At 43.4% G+C, this 20,014-nt stretch overlaps 1 protein-coding gene across 1 annotated transcript in view; it reads right to left on the bottom strand.

Moving 5' to 3' along the window:
- LOC144539873 (titin-like) overlaps nucleotides 1-15,225 on the bottom strand; it is a 61,981-nt gene extending 46,756 nt beyond the window's left edge. The window contains exons 1-11 of the mRNA XM_078286143.1: nucleotides 15,093-15,225; nucleotides 11,547-11,650; nucleotides 10,578-10,781; nucleotides 9,541-9,828; nucleotides 8,819-8,904; nucleotides 7,639-7,859; nucleotides 6,592-6,815; nucleotides 1,766-1,845; nucleotides 1,397-1,655; nucleotides 1,157-1,229; nucleotides 640-852 (exon numbers count right to left, since the gene is read on the bottom strand). Of these exons, the coding sequence (XP_078142269.1) occupies nucleotides 640-852; nucleotides 1,157-1,229; nucleotides 1,397-1,655; nucleotides 1,766-1,845; nucleotides 6,592-6,815; nucleotides 7,639-7,859; nucleotides 8,819-8,904; nucleotides 9,541-9,828; nucleotides 10,578-10,781; nucleotides 11,547-11,637 (1,739 nt within the window). The 5' untranslated portion in view covers nucleotides 11,638-11,650; nucleotides 15,093-15,225. The remainder of the gene's footprint in view (nucleotides 1-639; nucleotides 853-1,156; nucleotides 1,230-1,396; nucleotides 1,656-1,765; nucleotides 1,846-6,591; nucleotides 6,816-7,638; nucleotides 7,860-8,818; nucleotides 8,905-9,540; nucleotides 9,829-10,577; nucleotides 10,782-11,546; nucleotides 11,651-15,092) is intronic.
- Nucleotides 15,226-20,014: the final 4,789 nt, after the last annotated feature.

Here is a 20,014-nt window from a genome sequence, read left to right as displayed (position 1 = left end):
GGAAAAATGCATTAAAACAAGACAAAGATGATTCAAGTATTCAGGGATATGATCAAGACTTTCAAGTGGATTTCAAGTGGATTGATTATTTTGTCATGATTTCACAGTCAGTTGAACGTTTTGTGCAAATAAAAAAAAAAACTATAGGTTAATCACTTGGCCATTTTTGGACCAATTCCTCAGCTTTTCGCAAACTAAGTAAAGGCATACCCAATTAATTTACTTGCCAATCAATTTTACTTAATTTAATTCTGACCTGCGGTTCAAGAGAAAAAGATTTTTAAAATGTTTTTCAAAAAAATCCAAAATGGCCATTAGAGGTTCTAGAGGCAGAAATGTTTCGCATGTGCAGATATTATTTTTATCAAATTTCACAACTCTTCGACTGAAGGCTTAGTGGGGCTGAGCCTTAGACTTTGAGGGCTCACTATTGCGCCCCCTGTGGGCCAATCAGTGCCATTCTTTGTGTCCAGGTTATGAGTCACCATCTATGTGCCAAATTAGAAAAAAAGTTACCCAACAAGAAAAACTGACATCTACAGTAGAACCTGAAATTGTACCCCAAAAACCTAAAATAAATAAAAATGAAGAACTAAGATCCCTATCTGTTACAGTCACTTGATTGCACTCATCACATACCTGTATCCAGTAGTGAGCGGCACACCGCTCTTCTTCCAGATGATGTGAGGTTTGGGGCTTCCTCCGATCTGGCAGTCGAAGACGACACTTCCTCCCTCCACCAGCTTCTGGACGCTGGGCTTCCTGATGAAGAAGGGAGCGGCGGCTGCAGCGGTTTCTGACTCTGCCGCGCTCACCTGGGACATGATCTCCTCTCTGGCTTCCTCAGTCACTCTGGAAGAAGAAGTCACTTATTAGGATTATCTGGACCAAGCTGGACCACTAGAATTACATTTTCACTAAGGTGGCTTATTGGAAATCTATCTGTAATAATGTCATATCTAAACAGTATACAGATATCTTTTAGGCACTTGGAATGTGTAACATATCTATTTCATTTCTTTCTCAATTTCTGTATCTATAGAAAATGTGCGATAGCTGTGGAGTTATCCATGTCTTTATGGTCCATCAGGATCTGTTTCATAAAACAGCAACAACACAGTTGTATACCATGTAAGAGGTGCTTTAATATACTCACTGTTTTTCCATAGCAGTTTCAACGTATTCAGTGACGACAGCCATTTCCTCTCTGCTCTCAATCTCTTCTGACACTAGAGGAGGAAAACAGAGTTAGTCTGCTAGAATATACCGTGTAGGATTGTTTCTGGGTTTAGTTGCTTGTAGATGGTTTGTGTTTATATTTAATCAAAAAATTAGAGCTTGCAATTGCAATCTCTGTCACGTGGGATGCTTTTCTCTGCGTTTTGTTTGTACTGACCCTGAACAAGCAGGTAGCAGGACGTGCTGACGGTTCCCGCCTCGCTGGTGGCGGTGCAGGTGAAGCGGCCGCTGTCTTCGGCGAAGGCCTCGCGGATCACCAGGCGGGCGAATCCGCTCTCGTAGCTGATCTGGAAGTCGATGGAGCTCTCGATCTTGTAGTCCTCTCTGAACCACATGATGACCGGAGCAGGGTGACCGCTGATCTGGCACTCCAGCGTCACAGACTCGCCCTCCGTCACATTTGTGTTCTTCAAGCCCTGGGGACAGAAACACAAGACATTTAGAACACAAATTGATAAATCTAACTGTTCCACAGCTAAATGAGTAGATTTTCTTGAGCGGTTATGAGGAGAACCAAGCTACTCACAGCCAGCAGTGTGGGAGGAACCACGCTGTCGCCGGGGGAAGGCACGGCTGCTGCCTCCACCACCTGTGGTACAGTCACATCTTTGTTAGCGCCCGGGAATTAGCGAATAGTTCATGTATTTTATAATCTCACAACTGGCAAACACCACTTCCATAACACAGCAAACAGAGGACAAGACTTTGGACACGCTGTTCACATTCAACATGTAAAGCTGTGGACCAAGAGGGCGTGGCACAGAGAATGGAGTGGAGGCTGGATGGGCTGAAGAGGTGAGAAGGAGGTTGTCAGTAGCATCGAGGAACATGTTAAAGTCTTAATTAGGGGGATGGTTATGCCTGGATTTTCACAGAAATCAGAAAAACCTGATTTTAACACTATCTGAGCAGATCTGTTTTGTTGCTGCTGGTTTAACATGGAGAAACCATCAGATCTTCAGAGTTACACATCAGGTTTTCTCTTCCTGTGTTGATCCAGTCTATTGAACTGGATTACAAACCTGGGCTTCCCAGTCCTCATATATTCTCTCCATGCCCCCTGCGTACATCCCCCCTGTCTGTAACTGAGACCCAAAATGAGTCTGATATTTCTCAGCCAAGTCTTTAAAGGGAGGAGGGGGGGGCTCCGGAGTCACTCTCATCTCCACAACTTTACGAGAAGGACTGGGAGACTTGACCGGCTTGATGATCTGTCTAGTGGCAGAGGGAGAGGAAAGCTCTTTCTGCAGAGAGGCGATAGCAGAGCCTGACCTGGAAACCTGACCAACCCAAGGAGAACAGCGTTACCATCAGCAACAAGAAAAATGTATTTTAAACTGGTTTATTTTGGTTAAGCCACAGCAGAGGGAGGGTCTACGTTAGTTTTATTAAAGCTATAATGGAAATTTAAAATAAAACTGGAATAATAAGCTTGTAAAGTGGATACTGAATTAAGTATGTTTATTGATTAATGGGTGAGGAAAAACACGGTTAAGAGGAAGTTCAATTTGTAAATTATTTAATCACTTCTAAACTACTGTTCACAACAAGGTTTGCATCTCAGGCAAGCAGTAACAACCAAATAAATGTTGAGCTGGCTATTAGCTACAGTAAGGTTTCTATTATTGTCCCGAATTTTTATTTATTGTCCCGAATATTTCCGGAATTTCCCCTAGGGGATCAATAAAGTGCAACTTATCTTATTTTACTTTAGTATTCCATTTTTAGCTGGTGAAATTTTTTTTTATTTATGTTTTAGTGAAAAGGTATTTAACCCAGTTTGGTGGATAATTATATAATTGTTAAGTTCCACTCTTCCTATGCAGGTTGTTTCTACTGCTTGCCCAATGTTGCCTGTCCTTACCTCATAGCTAGGATCAGGTTTAGGGACAGAAACTTTAGAAACTGTGAAATGTGGAACTGGGGACGGAGCGAGACCAGTGTCCACATGGAGGGAGCTTTCTGTCGTTCTCTGTATCTAGAGTAACCAACAGAGTTCACATGGAGCCGTTACAACCTCAGAAAGATTTCAAGAGTATGAATTAAATATATATTTAAAGGGTTGGAGTATTCTTTTATCTAGACATATTGCAGAAAATGACATGTTTATCAAGAGATTTTTCCTCAGTTTAACAAAGCTTTTTGTTATGATTTTAAGTGAAATTATCCTAATTTAGCTGGTTTCAAGGCATTTCACTTGTTACATGATCATTTAATGATCTTACAAGTTCGAAACAACTGACAAGTTCCCAACACTGTTAATGTTCTTGCTGCTGCTACAGAAGGAATTAAATCGCTTGAAACCAGTGTAGGAAGATAGTTTCTCATACAATAAAATGCCTTGAAACAGGCTAGATGAACTGATCACTGGGTCAAATCCCTTGCTAAGCGTGTCTCTCCCGGCTGAAGGCCTGTCTAACCTGAGACACTAGCTGGGTTGTGTCGGGGGTAAAGTGCTGAGCAGCAGTGAGCATTGAGCCGGCCTGCGTTCTCACTGTCCTGCTGGCCTGGTACTGTTGTTCAGCAGCGGCGGCGGTGGCCTGCTGCCTTAACTCCGCCTCTACAGCCTCGTCTTCAGCCCGACCGCCCTCCCCATGCACGGGCTGACGGACACGAGCGAGGTCGACGGCGGCCACCACTTTGGCCACCGCCCCGGCTCTTTTCCCTCCCTCAGCCTGGAGACAACGAACAGCGGGTTGGATACAGCACATAGATCTCAGGACATCCATGGCACGAAGACACAAAAATACTCAAATACAAGCAGTAATACAGCATGTCTGTTCTCAACAGAATTGAGAACACACAGCGGCCATTTTGAACTGTCGGGACGGGAAACTCTACCAAGAGGATTGGCATAAAACTAGTGTGACTCCAACACATAAGACTTCAGATAGACCCAACAGTTATCAGATTAGCAGCAAACTCCAATTGAATTTAGCAGCAAGTAAGCTAGCTAGCTTACTAGTTAGAAAGCTACAAGCTAGCTAGCTAGGCTAGCCTCTGGTAGCTAGAGATAACGGACCAAATATATCAAAATGTGAACCGATATCCTCTGGATTCTTGAGATCCATTTGTTTCTAATATATTTTTCTGTGTGAATCAGTGAAGTGATAAATGTTTGTGTGATCATCTTGGTTCACAACAATCGGAGAGCTGACTGGACTTCCAGGTAGAGGTTCCCACCCCGAGTGTTCAAAATGGCCGCTGTGTGAATAAGGTCAGTGTCAGCTTGTCTGATGAGGTCAATGCATGCTCAACTGTTTCACATGCAGGAAACAAAACCGTGGAAAGAGCTCAAAGTGAAGAAACAAATGTGAACACGCAACAAAAAAAACTGTGGTACTGAAGAGCTGAAGGTGAAACGGTGACACGACCACAACCACGCTGCAAAAATAAAGGCAAAGAAAGTGCTGAAAAAAAGAAGATGGCGAAATCGTGACAAGGAAGAAAGTGTTGTGTCCACTCAGATCTGCAGCTACCTGCTGCTCAGGCTGCTGGAGGTCGAGGTTTAGATCAGGGTGAAACTCCTCCAGGGTAACAGCAGAAGGAATCTCTTCATTCAAGCCGAGTGAGATTCCTTGATTATGAAACAGGAATATCGAGGCAAGGGAGACGTGTTCTTGGTCTGAACCGGGGGACGTGTCGGCTGGGTGGACGCACTGTGGCGTTACAGCCATGTCCTCCATCTGCTCATCGTCCCTCAGCATCTCCAGCCGGCTCTCAGCAGCATCATCCGGCTCTTCAACTAGCGGTGTCACCATGTCCTCCGGTGTGACCCGCTCCGTTTCCAGGTCTGGACGGCCAAAAGTGTCTAAAATACCCCAACGGCTTGTATTCAACCCATCGTCATTTAAATCCATATCCATGTGATGACGGATTTCAGGGTCACAGGTCATTTCCTGATGGTTCTCCGGGTCGTTCTCTCCCTCGGCGTTCTGGGTAAAACCAGAGTCATCTGGCAAAATGTCCGACTCTGACTCTGTGGTTTGAAGCTATCAACCAAATCAAACGGGTTAACTTTGGCATTATAGGTTGTTATGGGTATCATGTTACAGTTAAATGTCAATGAAGAGAAGGGTTGCGGGATAATGACGGGGATTTATGAGGGACATGAAAAAACTGACATAAGGCAAGAATGTCAAAGTATTTAAGAAAATACTGATGGGCAAAAACGTTCATATGGAAACGAGAATGATGGAAGAAATTAAAAAACATACAAAGATTTTTTTAAAACGGACTCCAGCTACACAGAGTGGACTATGGGCTTGTTGAATGGGTTTTCTGAGTGAATCCAGGTGCAGGTGAGAGACGATGGGACGATGGGATGGACATGGTTTGTATTTTTCTCTGGAACTACCTGGTCCTCTGCAGGTTTCAGGTCTACGGCGACGGAGCCGGTGGCATCGCTACGATGAGGACTGCGGCTGCGAGCCTGATCCACGGCTGCCACCACTGTAGCCACGGCAACGCTCTTACCATCATCATCCTCACCATGCTGCCTCTGACGGACGGTTAGTCACATTAACAACGCAAGACAGTTCATCAAGCTTTTGTAAATGGAGCACTGCAACAGGGTGTGGGCTCAGACTCAGGCAGCTCTCGGGAAAAAGATATTAAACATACAATATGGAAAGAACGAACCGATTTGATTAAAAAAACAACAACAACAACTGTGTCATACTGTTGTATGTCACACATTTGTTCATTCAAACATGTGCGTGCAGGAGCTCGAGTTTTGTTCTTCTTCTCAAGTGAAGGGTTTCATTCCAAAATGCTGTACATCCATTTTGGAAAAACTTTGCTACCTGAAATTCATCAGGCAATATCTGAAAAACATAAACGACTTTGTCCTCAAAAACTGAACTACTTTATAAGTAAACGTCTTAACATCAATACAAGCCCATAATGAGCTTCACTTTCCTGCCAGCAGTCAATATGAGAGTATGGGTCATTTTGTTTAAAGTCCCCATGAAATGAACTCCCAGTACTTTTACTTCCCGGAGAACAGAGTATCTGTCATGGTGACATCATGCTCAAATATACATTTCTAACCAATAAAACCATCAGATTTTTTAAATGCCCTGCCCCTCTGCACCCCTCCCATCAAATAAAAATGGCTTTCTCTCCCTGACTCCATTAGTTTAGACTTTTGAATGATCCTTCACTGCCAAGTCTTTAAATGGTGGATCTCTCATTTTGGAAGGAAACTCTTCAAGTGAAACACCATCCGTCCTCCTCGCCCTTCAAATTGCTCCCTTGACTCCTTGGCCACTAGAGGGCGACATCATCCCTCGGCCGGACCCCCCCACCCCCAGCAGCCCCCCACCCCCACCCCCCTCACCTCTCTGACGCTGCTGACTTGCTCCCAGTGCTGCTCCATGGTGAGCTGTGTGGCGGAGGTCTGCATCTGGGCGGCGGCGCTGGTCATGCTGGTGTAGCTGGCCTCGGACACGTAGCCCGCCTGCTTCCAGGGCGGCAGGACGTCGGCGCCCGCCGCCACGTGCTTGTGGGTGGTGAGGGGCGACTTGACCGGCCTGATGGGGGAGACTGAGAGTCTTGAAGTGGGAGAGGCAGGCCTGGGGAGGGAAGGAGGCCGCGTTACCGAGGGGCCGACCTCCGCCGACCTCACCGCCACATCCACACCTTCACTGCTGCCTGCCTGGGCTTTAAATACTGAAGAGAAGGAAGTCTCCCTGTCTCCTCACTACTTCTTACTAAGGATCAACATTTCTTTCTGTTTCTTTCAGTGTATGTGTTTTTTAAACAGGATTTCTTTTTAAGAGTGCGGATTTCCCCTTTTTTTGGTTCTTGAATTACACTGAAGGAAAAAAAAGTCGCACTCTCTCTCTTTCTCCTTGTGTTTTTTTTAAATCAGGACCAACGTTTCAGCACAATTTTTTTTTTTATAATCCAAAGGAGAAACGTTGGTACCGATTAAAAACACAGGAGGTGAAGGCAAAATGTATTTATATAGCACATTTCATACACATGGCAAATTCAATGTGCTTCACATAAAACACAAAAAATGACATTAAAAAAGAAAGAAAGATAAAAATAGGTAAGGATAATAATAAAAACCAAAAATAAAAGATGAAGAGGTAAAGAGTCAGCGACTTTCCTTTCCTTCATTATGTACCTTAAACCTTAAGTTTTGGGTGGCATACAGTTTGTCTACAGTGAGTCTTGGACTGTCCCCCTGCAGTATGAGGTTTTCCTGGTACTGTATGTGGCTGTGTGTACTGTGTTATGAGGCAAGTTGTCAAGATTTCTCTGCACCAATAACACTGAGACAGTTCATTAAATTTGGAGGTTAATTCTGACACTGAAAACAGTTGATGCAGGCCGGGGGAACCAGACTCAGCAGGACCTCCAGGTGTAGTGAATGTGATCGTCTCTCACCTGACAGGAGTGGGAGTGGGCGCCTTCACGTGTCGGACGGGTGAAGGCGACTGCTGCCGTCCTCCGGCCACCTTGGCCACCAGCGAGGGGGGGGTGGGGGACTTGGAGGTGGGTTTGGGAGGAACCCGCGGCGGGGTTTTATGAGCCAGCTGCTGGATCATCACGCCCCCCTCCACCTGCATCTCCATCATCGCACTGGCCTGGAAACTGGCCTCCATCCTCTGAGGAAGCAGGAGAGGAGAGGAGGAGAGGAGGAGAGAGGAGGAGAGGAGAGGAGGAGAGGAGAGGAGGAGAGGTGAGGAGAGAGGAGGAGAGGAGGAGAGGAGGAGAGGAGAGGAGGAGAGGAGGAGAGGAGAGGAGGAGAGGTGAGGAGAGAGGAGGAGAGGAGGAGAGGAGAGAGGAGGAGAGGAGAGAAGAGGAGGAGAGGAGAGGAGGGGTGAGGAGAGAGGAGGAGAGGTGAGGAGAGAGGAGGAGAGGAGGAGAGGAGAGGTGAGAAGAGGAGAGAGGAGGAGAGGAGAGGAGAGGGGGAGAGAGGAGGAGAGGAGAGGAGGGGTGAGGAGAGAGGAGGAGAGGAGGAGAGGAGAGAGGAGGAGAGGAGAGGAGGAGAGGAGGAGAGGAGAGGAGTGGAGAGGAGGAGAGAGGAGGAGAGGAGAGGAACAGTTTCATGTCACATATCATAACATTTATTACTTAAGCTAATTTGCAATGTTTGTCCCTAGATGGGCTTTTGTTAAAAACAAATATATAAATACAAATATATACAGTATATTCCCTGATGTTGGATATGATTACATCCTGAAAGTAACTCTCTTGCAGTATTAGTAGTTATCGTATAATAACCAAACCTTTTATCTCCAAAATGTCACTTTTCAGGGTAAGAAAACCAGGTTTGTTTTCATCTTGCAACTTTTATTTTATCCATTGGGTTTTGAAAGGTTATGAGATTTTCACCCAACAGCGATAATATGTCATATTTGTTTTTTGTCTAATTACATTGTAGTTAAGTAATGAAATGAGCTGTAATTCTAAAAGTTACCTCACCATTGCATGTTATGTGTGTCAGGTCTGTAGCTGTAATGTAAGTGACCACAAGACGTTCTCCGCTGGGATAATAAAGTCTACCTTCTGCCTTGTATTTGCCTTAATATTACAGTTATAAATCACAACATATCAGCTCTACCTTCTCCACTCGGGTCTGACGAGTCTGTGACATCTGAGAGGTTGAAACCACAGTCTTAGTCTTCTTCGCAGGAACGGCTTCCTCACCTGGACACATGGGACAGACAGTCACATCAGACATTAGATTCAGAAGCTACAACATGGTTTACTGTTCAGCTCCTCTTGTCCCGTCCCGTCCCGTCCCGCCCCGTCCCGTCCTGCGGTCCTCCTGGGTACAGCAACAACAACTCCTGTCTAATGTGGCAGTAAATAGTTCTGTCCAAGTACTAAAGACACTTCACAGCAAAAAACAATGTCCAAAAAGAGAAAAAATTACAATTTAATAACATTAAATCGAAAGCAGAAAGATAAAATGACTCATAGCAACAGAAAAATTATAATAGGAATATCAATTGGCGAAAAAAATCAAATAGCAAACAGACGCAAACTTAAAAAGGATAAAACTAATTATGGAGAAGAGCAAGGAACAAAATTATATTAAAGGCAATTGTGAGCAGATGAGTTTTGAGAGCTTTGATCATGATTTTCTTGGTAATTTGACAAGTGAAATGGAGACTAATCTTAAATGTAAAACTTCAGTAAGTATAACAAAAGTACTTCCCAAACAGGAGGTGTAATTTGTTGGATACTCATCAGAAGCACCTTAACATGACCGGGTGTCTCTACATCCCAGAGTGAATCCCTGACCCATCTGACGGTCTGTAAGAGAGAGTGAAGCCTCACCCTGAACCAGCAGTTCAGCAGTCGAGGTCGCCCGTCCGCTGCTGTTTGTAGCATTTACAGAATATGTCCCAGAATCCTCTGGGAAGGCTTCGGCGATCAACAAACTGTAAAGGTCTCCTTCTTGGAGGATCCTGAAGTCGGGGGAGCTCTGTATCTCGGCTCCCTCTCTGTAGAACTTCACCACAGGTGTAGGGATTCCTGTCACACGAACATCCAGTCTCACTTGGCTTCCCTGTCTCACGCTGGAGCTCTGGAGTCTCTGGAGGAAGGCGGGCGGCGCCGTCTCCGCTGGAAACACAGAGCGGAGTTCAGTTACTGCTGCTTTTCTTTTATTTCATGTTTACGTGAAGAGTTTTGTTGCACAATGAGACATCTACTGTTTGAAAAAAGTGACACCTACTCTTGCAAAACGATTGACAGATTAACTTCTTAGAGCAGATTGTGGTACTTTAAGGGTCTCTGTGTAATTTCAGGTCCAATGCTGGACTCTATAGTTCAGCGTTGTCATGACAACAACACTCTGCCCTCCGCAGAGCGAGACCATCATCAGCATGGTGGGCAGGTTGGACTGTTTCACAACCAACAACAATCAACCTTCTGTCATGTTTTACCAAGTTAGAGCATGTTTTTTATTCGATGGACGCTTGATGTAGTTCCACTTCCCCGCCACATAAACGGGCCGGTCCGTTAAAATTCAGGCTGTTTGGAGGATTATATACATGCCGAATTTACCAGAACACCCTACAGATTTGTAATGAAGTCTCAAATTATATTTTCCGATGTGTGCATTTTGCCGATAAGTAAGGCAAAAACAAATTGGCAGATTTTTGAAGGGACCTTGGTGTGGCAGGAGCCTTCAGCCTCGGCCCACTCCTGTGTTTCTGAAAGCAGAAATCTCCACAGCGTGCGCCGGCTGTTCACTTTAAAGGATAGTAGGTAACTGAAGTCTTGGTAACATGTTTACTGTCTGCCCATCTTCTACATTTTAAGGATGTTGAATATATAATGAAATGGAATGAAAGTCACCAAACTCTCACCTGTCACCAGGAGCTCGGCGGTGCTGGTGGCTTGTCCAGCGCCGTTGGTGGCTCTGACGGAAAACCTCCCGCTGTGTGCGGCGGTCACAGCGGGGATCCTCAGAACAGCGCGGCCGTCGCTGAACGAGATCTGAGCGCCGGGCAGAGCGGCGGCAGAAAGAACCTGGCCATCACGGAACCAGCTCACCTCAGGAACTGGAGAACCTGCAGGAGAGGACAGACCAGAGAACTGAGGATCCAAAACCTGCTGGTGAACTGGTCTAGTAACAAAATACTGGACCTCCAACATCATACAGTTTACAGGATATGGAAATGTATTTTTCATGTTTTTCCTAAAGAAAACTCTTTAGACATCAGGACAAAACGGTGAACAGCGGGATCCACTTTCAGAAATCACCGTCTTAACAGCTGTGAACTGCACTCGTCTAATATGTTCTCAGCTGAAACTAGTCTCTGTTAATGCATATTTCATATTTTATTTGTCTGCATACTTGTTTGTTTTTACATGTTTATTTGTCTACTTGTTTAACTGTGAGCAAGAATATAATAGAATATAATAAATTCAACTTCATCGTCAGTCTGGTAAAACATTTTCCCCTCAGGCTTGTTACTGATAACTGTACACAGGAAAATTTATCTCTGTTTTATAAATGTCAACACAAATAATATCACAGTCCATGCTGCAATCTGCATGTGTGTGAAGTATTTTATATTTTAGACAGAAAATGAAGCCAATGTTGGTTGACTTCAGCAATTTGGAATGAAGCCCTTTTTAGCACAAATTCCTCCCTAGTTCATGAACTAGGGAGGAATTTGTGCTAAGAATGTCATATATCCTACTGAAATATGACGTGAAATGTCAGGAGACGATGTTCTGCAGATCCACCTTGCAGTTTCCTTCAGACCGGCTTCCCTCCCGGACAGTTCGGCCGCATGCTCATAAAGAGAAATAAAAGAAAAGCTTCTTACCACTAACTTGAGCCTCAAACGTTGCGGCACTACCCTCAAGTGCCACAACGCTTTGCAGCGGCTGTGTGAATGTTGGCGCCTGTGTTGACATGTTGGTCGGCACCCTGGGGAGACAGACGGGTTAAAACTGGGTGAGCGACCAGCAACAAAGTGACCATCAACAGAACCGCATCAGCAACTATCCTCCACCATCAGTCTGTGTTCAGGTCTAAATCCCCTGTTTGTCTGAAACTGTCTTTTCAGTGACATTGGGGCGTTTTGGGGCGTGAACCAAACCCTAACCCTAACCCTTGTGGGCGGGGCCAGCGGTGGGCGGGGTCAGGGGTGGGCGGGGTCAGCGGTGAGGCGAGCGGCCGCAGAGCAGGAAGTCACAGCAACAACAACAAAGGAAAGAAGGATAAAAGAAAGAAGAGCGAAGCTAAACGTTCAGAAACACGGTGAACATCAGCGTCAGATCGGCTGACCTGATGACATCATCAACATGACTGACAGCTGCTGGGGCGGGGCTAACAACACACTTCCTGCCTCCGGGAGAAAAGTTAAACATTGCAGCTTTAACATATAAATGCAATGATATCTCTTTTTCTACAGCATTCTATTTAATGCTGGCAGAGTTTTATACATTGAATTTTATACTACTCACAAATAATATAATATAATATAATATAATATAATATAATATAATATATATATAATGTCATGACTTACTGAAGGCTGGCAGTCAGTATCATCTTTAAATTCACTTCTTAAAACCTCACTGTCTGTTTTCTTGATCTATGCCATTTGTTCAAACTTTGATTTTGTTTTGAAAAGTGCTATATAAATAGAAATTATTATTATTATCATTATGAACCATACACACACAGACAGGCTTAGTGGATAACTTGTACTGTCTGCCACTTTTTTAACTGATATCGGTTATCAATCATATAATCAGCTGCTTTGACACATGATGCTCTCTCTGTCTGAACCAGCCGGCCCAGCGCTGTGTGATCAGCCTTCAGCGGACCGGCTGTATTGTTTGATATGCGAGCGCTGCAGCTGAGAGCGTCCATAACTCCCAGAAAGCAGCAGGATATTTATAGAGCGAGAGCGTCCAGGTCATCACTTCTCTCACTTCTCTCCTCCTGGTTCCACTGCTCCTTCTATCTCTAGATCTGTTTCCCTCAGTCTCTCCTGCAGATACACCTCTGTTAGTGTTTTCTAACTTTTTCTCAGAAGCCAATCAGCCTTTAATTTCAAATAAACAAACAGTGATTTCAGATCTATTTTGGCCCCACGCAGGCGGGTGGAAAGTTCCCTCTGGTCGGGCTGACAGGTGAAGACGCGGCGGCGGCAGCTGGCGGCCGGCAGCCTGTTAACTCATCAGAACAACCAGCTGTCATCTAAAAGACCTGAACATGTAGAACCGCTCTGACCTCTTCATCAACAGGTCAGTATGGGGGAAAGCTGTCAGATTCAGATCAGAATAATGACGATGCTCCTGACAGCAAATCAAACAGAAATAAGAGTTGATATAGACTGAAGCAACCAGCTGCCCTTCACACACTGGAATCAACACCTACACTGCAAAAAATGCCAAGTTGTCCAGTGATTTTATCTTCTCGTGATATTTTTAGTCAAATTATCTCACAGCCTCAGATAATCTTGCTGGTTTCAATAAATTCCACTTGATCTATGCCAAAAAAAGTCAAATTTGTTGAAACCAGTAAGATGATTTCTCTATAAAAATCGTAAAATAAGCTTGATAAGTCTGCATAGAAGATAAAATCACTGAACAAGTCTGTCAGTTTTTGCAGTGTAAATTTTCAACATCAGCCATGTGATCTGAACCTTTGACTGACCGCAGTATAAAAGGGGATTAAGCTGTTCCAGACCAGGTCAGACTATTATTAGCCTCTGGCCTCAGTGCCCACAGCACTTTATCTACAGGCCCTCACTGTTAAGAAGCACATGATAAATTAACAGCCAGTTATTTATACTGTATTACTGTGAGAGGAGCGCAGAGGTGGAAACTTTTTGCTTTAATTCTTGTGTCCAAATCCCTGAACTTTAACCCAACACTCTTTAAAGACAAACTCAACTCACAACCTAACTTGTTCACTTCAGAAGATTCTCATGGAGAACATCCACATGAGAAATGACTTGCATCTTGTCCCTGAGCTCACACACTACCAGCTGTAGGTTTACACACCACTAACTCATTCAGGTATCTAGATTTAGGAACCTTCCAAATGCTTTTATTACTCAGTTTTATGGCCCTCTAAAGTCTTTTATGGCTGCCACAGCTGAAAGTCAACAGATACTGAAGCTCCTTTAACTCTCCAAACCCATCTAGGAAGCTCTAATTATAAAACCAACACAATATAGCAATTAGTTTAATGTAGAAACTCATTTTATTTGTTTTATAATCAGAACCAGCTGTAGTCTGTCAGTCAATCCTGGGTTTTAAAAACATCAAAACTAATCCTGGTTCTATAAATATCTACAAGTATTACTAGTGCCAGAACTATCTATCTATCCCCCTGTTAAGGACTGCCATATGTGGATTATTCTTCACATCTGTATAAAGAACATTAACTCAATGATTAAAATGTAAATGGCATCCAAACCCCAAAACACTAAAATCTAATCAGCTAAACAAAATATTTCATGATCAATACTGGATCCAGTGTCTGAATGTGTAGGCCATGCTGTGAGTGAATGAGACAGCAGCAGAGGTGGAAGACCTGCTGTCCCACCAGAGAGAGCCAGTGTGAGCGCCTGGCTGGCAGCAGCATGGCAGGTCGGGACCGGAGCACCGGCCCGCCGTCCAGACCGTCACACAGCATCACACCCAGCAGGACAACTCTCTCACAGGACCGTGTGGTCCAGCAGCAGAACAAGACTTTACTAAAGCTCAACATGAAGCTGGGAAGACTCTCAAGCCATGTCAGGATATTTAAAATGAAGGCCTCAAATTACTCAGATTTCCACTGCAGTTGGCAGACTGTCATCACACAAACCATGTTGACATGATCGCATTTTTATCAAACAATGATCAATAAAGTCAAAAGTTTCATAAAACCCCAGTGGAAAAAAACGGGATTAACTTCCGATGTTTAAAGATTGGAATCTGAGGGACAGATATGGCAGTGGCCAAAAATACCCCGTCCCCCCGCCTGCTTGATTGACAGCCACCATGTGGCACATAGCTGGAGGTGCAACTGATAGCCCCGCTGCTGATTCCCTTAAAAAGACATGGCCACCCAGCTGAGACTCCACTCTAATGCTATCAGCGGCTATTCTTGGCTTTTCTGAAATCATTGCACCAATTGCATGCATATGGCAACCTTGAACGGTCCAAAACAACGCTGATCTGAAGCAAAAACAAAGGCAAAAGGCGTATTCCACTGAGAACGCTTCAACACTTTGTCACATCCTCACTCTTATCACTGTGGCATCTGACACAGCCCAGAAACCAGAGTTCACTCATCAACAAGGTACAGGTAGATAACTGTGACTAGGTAATGTGCTGCAGACGGATACAAGGGGAAAACTACTCACTTGTATCCACAAGGATGCCTTGATTTGATGGGACAGAGCCCAGGTGACTAGAGCAACAATCTCCTTATCCAGAAAGGTTTCCGGGAAAATCCAAGGTGAGAACGGTTGAGCCTCGAAATATCCCCAAAAAAACAAAACTACACAGTGGACGACGCCGTGTAGTTTTGCCTTCCCCTTGCAATCCCTACACCCGAGGCAAGGCTGGGAATGCTCCAACTGCTCAGAAGTGTCAATATGGTTGTTTAAGTTTATATACCAGGGGGCAAATCTGCATCATCGCTGCAAGGCCACTCCCTATTGGCCAGTCTCTCAGGGGGCATGATGGGAGAGGCAGCCATTTATGCAAGCTCCCACCTGTCACTCAGCCACTGCTGTTAATCCAGCGTCGATTTGGTCTTTCTGGGACTGAACTTTGATCCGTCTTGGTGGCTGATTGTCATATAGAAGAGAACCTGATCATATCTATTGATTCAGAAGAAGTGTGATTCTCTGCACTGAAAGGCCCAGAGTTCCTGAGTCATTAAATATCTGGTGACCAAAAGGAGAGAGAGGCTGTTCCTGTCAGTCAAAGTGACACTACCCCCCGTTACAAGACGGGAACAAACAGTATTTACACCACACTCTCTCCCACACTGTTACCCTCACTGTTCATATCAAACATTCACAGTCTAACCGCTCATGTCTTTCTATTGGATCTTATATATTTATATCTATATACAGTATATCACCATGTAGACCGGCAGCAGTGTCTGGCCTGATCGGCTTCCTCTGAGCGTCATGTAAGGCCGGAGGTGATGAAGCAAAATTCATGGTTTGGTAACATCACTCAGCTGTCAATCATCCATCATGGGAAGGCCAAACCTTTTCTAGAAACTAAGAAACATACTTTTCTAGAAACTATTCAGCAAAAGGTCACACCAGGCCATTTAACTCCCATTTTAGCCATTTAACTCCCATTTTAGTTTTTGAAAAGTGCTATATAAATGAAGTTTATAGTTTATTATATAGCTTCCTAAAAGCGCTAGGCTTAAATTTGTATTTCCATTATCACTCATTTTCATTCATTGCCACAATAATTATTTCTGTATTTTGTGTTTAATATATTTTTGCTTTTATTCATTATAATATACATTAATAATATACATTAAATGAAAGCTGTGTAAGATAACTTACTGTAGCAGTCTTCAGCGTTAGTGACTGTATGTGTTTGTTTCCCAGCTCACTCTGTGCTGTTCATCTCTGCTCCATTTCCTCTACCTTCATCTTCACTCTCCACTATCATGAACATTCAATTAAACAAGAACAGAAATAGGTTATGCGGATCAAAAGTGTAATAAAAATACATAATTGTTAATAAATTGCTCATCCATTTTGCAATTTGATACTGAACTGACTACAATCATTTATAACAAAACGAGGAAGGTTTCAATCAAGTCATTCATTAGCTGGATGTCAAGATGGAGTTCAAATTAAAACTGGATTCAAATTATGAAACTGCCTGGACCTCAGAAACAATCTTCCTTCATTTAACAAGCTTATGTTTGTGCTTTTAACCGAGCCGTTATCAGACAGTGAGAACATGTTTTCAACCCTCTATAGGATCCGTTGCCTCTAACACACCAAATCTGTGCCCTCTACACACAAAAAACCCCATCTTGAACCATGATGTGATGCTTTACAGTGAAGATAGGATCCTAAAGAGCTATTTCAAATTGTTAACAGCTCTCTTCTGTCTGGTGTCACAAATTCACAAATGCTTTGAAAACTGCTGTTATCAAGCCTCTGTTATAAAAGAGTTGCCTGGACGCCTCTGGGATCAGTAATTACAAACCATTCTCCCTTTTATTACTAAGATCCTAGAAAAAAATGTCTTCAACCAATTTAACAACTATTTAACTTCAAATCTTTGACAATTTCCAATCTGGATTTAGACCCCATCATAGTACTGAGACAGTCCTTATTAGAGTTGTAAGAGAGTTCTGGATCTTATAATAATAATAAACTTTATTTATATAGCACCTTTCAAAACAATTGTTAAGTGCTTCACAATAAATAAAAGCATGGAGTAAAAACTCTAGAAAAAAAAAGGAATAGAAAATAAGCACAAATAAATTAAATTAAATTAAAAACAAACACAGGGAAATGGACTCAAAACAGCTAAAAAAGGTTATGACAAACAGGTGGGGTGGACAGATCTTGCTGCATGGATCTTAGTGCTGCATTTGACACTGTTGGTCACACAATATTATTAGATAGACTATAAAATTGGGTTGGACTCTCTGGCCCGGTCCTAAATTGGCTCAAGACCTATCTGCAGGGCAGGAACTACTTTGTGTCTATCGGTGACTTTGTCTCTGAAAGGGTCAGTGTGACATGTGGAGTTCCACAGGGATCAATCCTCGGCCCTCTTTTATTCAACCTCTACATGCTTCCACTAGGACATATCATACAGAAAAATAACATTCATTACCACAATTATGCAGATGACACTCAGCTCTACATATCTCTTTCTCCAAGTGACTTTGGTCCTGTAGATTCTCTGATTCAGTGTATTGAGGAAATTAATGACTGGATGTGCCAAAACTTTCTTCAGCTAAATTAGGACAAAACTGAGGTGATTATCTTTTATACTAAGGAAAAGAGACAGAAAATTAGGGTTCTCCTTGACTTCTTGTCTCTCAAGAGTAATGACCAAGCTACAAATCTTGGCGTTGTGGATGCCGATCTCAATTTTATCAATACCATTACAAGATCAGCTCTTATGTCAAAACCTGACTTAAAAAAGCCGATACATGCTTTCATTAGCAGTAGGTTAGACTACTGCAGTGGTCTTTTTTCTGGCTCATTCAGAATGCTGCAGCCAGAAGAAAACAGAACACATTACACCAGTTCTTAGGTCACTGCATTGGCTTCCAGTGTGCCATAGAATTGATTTTAGAATTCTGCTGCTTGTCTATAAAGCGTGAAATGCCTTAGCTCCAAAATACATTTCTGACCTGCTCTTAGGATATGAGCCACCCAGACCTCTGAGGTCCTCTGGGACCGGTCTGAGCCACCCAGACCTCTGAGGTCCTCTGGGACCGGTCTGAGCCACCCAGACCTCTGAGGTCCTCTGGGACCGGTCTGAGCCACCCAGACCTCTGAGGTCCTCTGGGACCGGTCTGTTAGTTGTTCCCAGGGTGAAAACTAAATCTGGTGAAGCTGCTTCTAGTAATTATGCTCCCAATTACTGGAATAAACTTCTAGAAGCACTGAGATGTTCCCACTATCAGCTCTTTTAAAAGTCGTCTCAAAATATTATTTTTATCTGTGGCCTTCTGCTAAATCATCTGTATCTAGATGTAACATGTTATTATCTTTAAGTTTATTTCTTTTATTCCTTTTACTTATGTTTTACCTATTTTATCTTTCTTTTTAATGTCATTTAATGTATTTTTTCTGTTTTATGTGAAGCACATTGAATTCGCCTTGTGAATGAAATGTGCTTCATAAATAAAGTTTGCCTTGCCTTGCCTAAAGAAACCAATAAGAAACTGGTCATATATAAAGACATTTCCGGAGACATTTACCATCAACTCCAACAACCTGGGTTCAATTCCCAACTCATGACAAGAGGTTTTCTACGGGGAGGTATAGCACAAATCAAGGGTGCATATCTTTTGGTAAGATATCCTACTAACGGCTGTATGAGAACACGTTGCACACAGGTAATTTGCACTGAAAAGCCAGTTGAGGTGTGGACACAGGAGAACGCTGTCTGTCTGGACGGATGGAGTGTGTGTGTTCAGGTAGGTCAACTGTTATATCTGTAGATAGTGAAGCTCAGAGCCCCTGCCTCCTCTGAAACTAGACTTGAATTCTCATTGGCTCCTTCTCAAATCCATGGAAACTTCCTATCTAGGCAGCATTTCTAGGTAGGTTGGTATTTTCAAGTTGTAGTTCTGTCTCATTCAGGTAGGTCACATAGGAAGCTTCCTTTGAAAGGTTCCTTGTTTTGGCAGATTTTGAAGGAAGCATACAGCGGTTCCTCAGGTGGAGTAGGAAATCCCACAATACCTTGCAACATCAGCAAAGAAGAACAAAACTTCCCCAACATCCACTAAAATTAATGGTGGACGGAAGTCCCTAGTTCAAGAAAACGTTTTCCACAACTAACCTATGACCGTAAAGAAAATACATCTAACATTTCAAGTTCATGTATTGTGAAATTCATGTGAAAATTGTCAATAGGGAATCATATTACTTCATTTTAGTCTAGTCAGTTGTTTCTGGAAAGCCGCTGAAATGAGTTTAGAGGTCAGACGGAGCATCCTGCTTAGTTTAGCTAGCTAGCGATAACGTCTCTACTGCAGCAGCCTGTTAGGCTTAGTCTGATGGAGGAGAAATGAACTGCTGCAGTTTCTGCTGCAGAGAGAAAAACCACAGGGCTGATGTTTCACAGCCAACAAGTACACAAAGCTAGCAGCATATTTTCATCATTTCTTGTGTTTTGAAAAAGAGGTTTGATCAAACTGGCTGTTGGCGGAGTGTTAACTCCAGTCACATGACGCTGTCCGTTTCAAACCAGGTATTTCTCTGCTACCTCCAGTCAAACAAGGGACCTTATTAGGAAGCTTCCTAGTTAGGGATCAAGGAAGAAAGAAGCTACCTTTCCAATGAGACAGAGCCATTATATACATTTAAACTTCAAATTATATCTGTCTTCAGCCAGATCTCTCTTCAAGGCCTGATGTGAAAAGTTGTGATTTCAGTAACGTCAGCAGCACCTCGGTCCAACCGTTCTGCAGCTGGAAGGCCAAAGCCAGATTCAAAGTCACGTTCTGTTTACACTGAACAAATCTGCCTGTCTGTAGCACACTACAATTCCTGCGGGGTAAATATGGCCGCCGTCACCCTGTAGACACTGATCCACCCAGAGGTTA

Source organism: Centroberyx gerrardi, chromosome 10, assembly GCF_048128805.1.
Source record: "Centroberyx gerrardi isolate f3 chromosome 10, fCenGer3.hap1.cur.20231027, whole genome shotgun sequence".
Taxonomy (NCBI): Eukaryota; Metazoa; Chordata; class Actinopteri; order Beryciformes; family Berycidae; genus Centroberyx; species Centroberyx gerrardi.
This window is presented reverse-complemented; position numbering and strand designations above follow the sequence as displayed.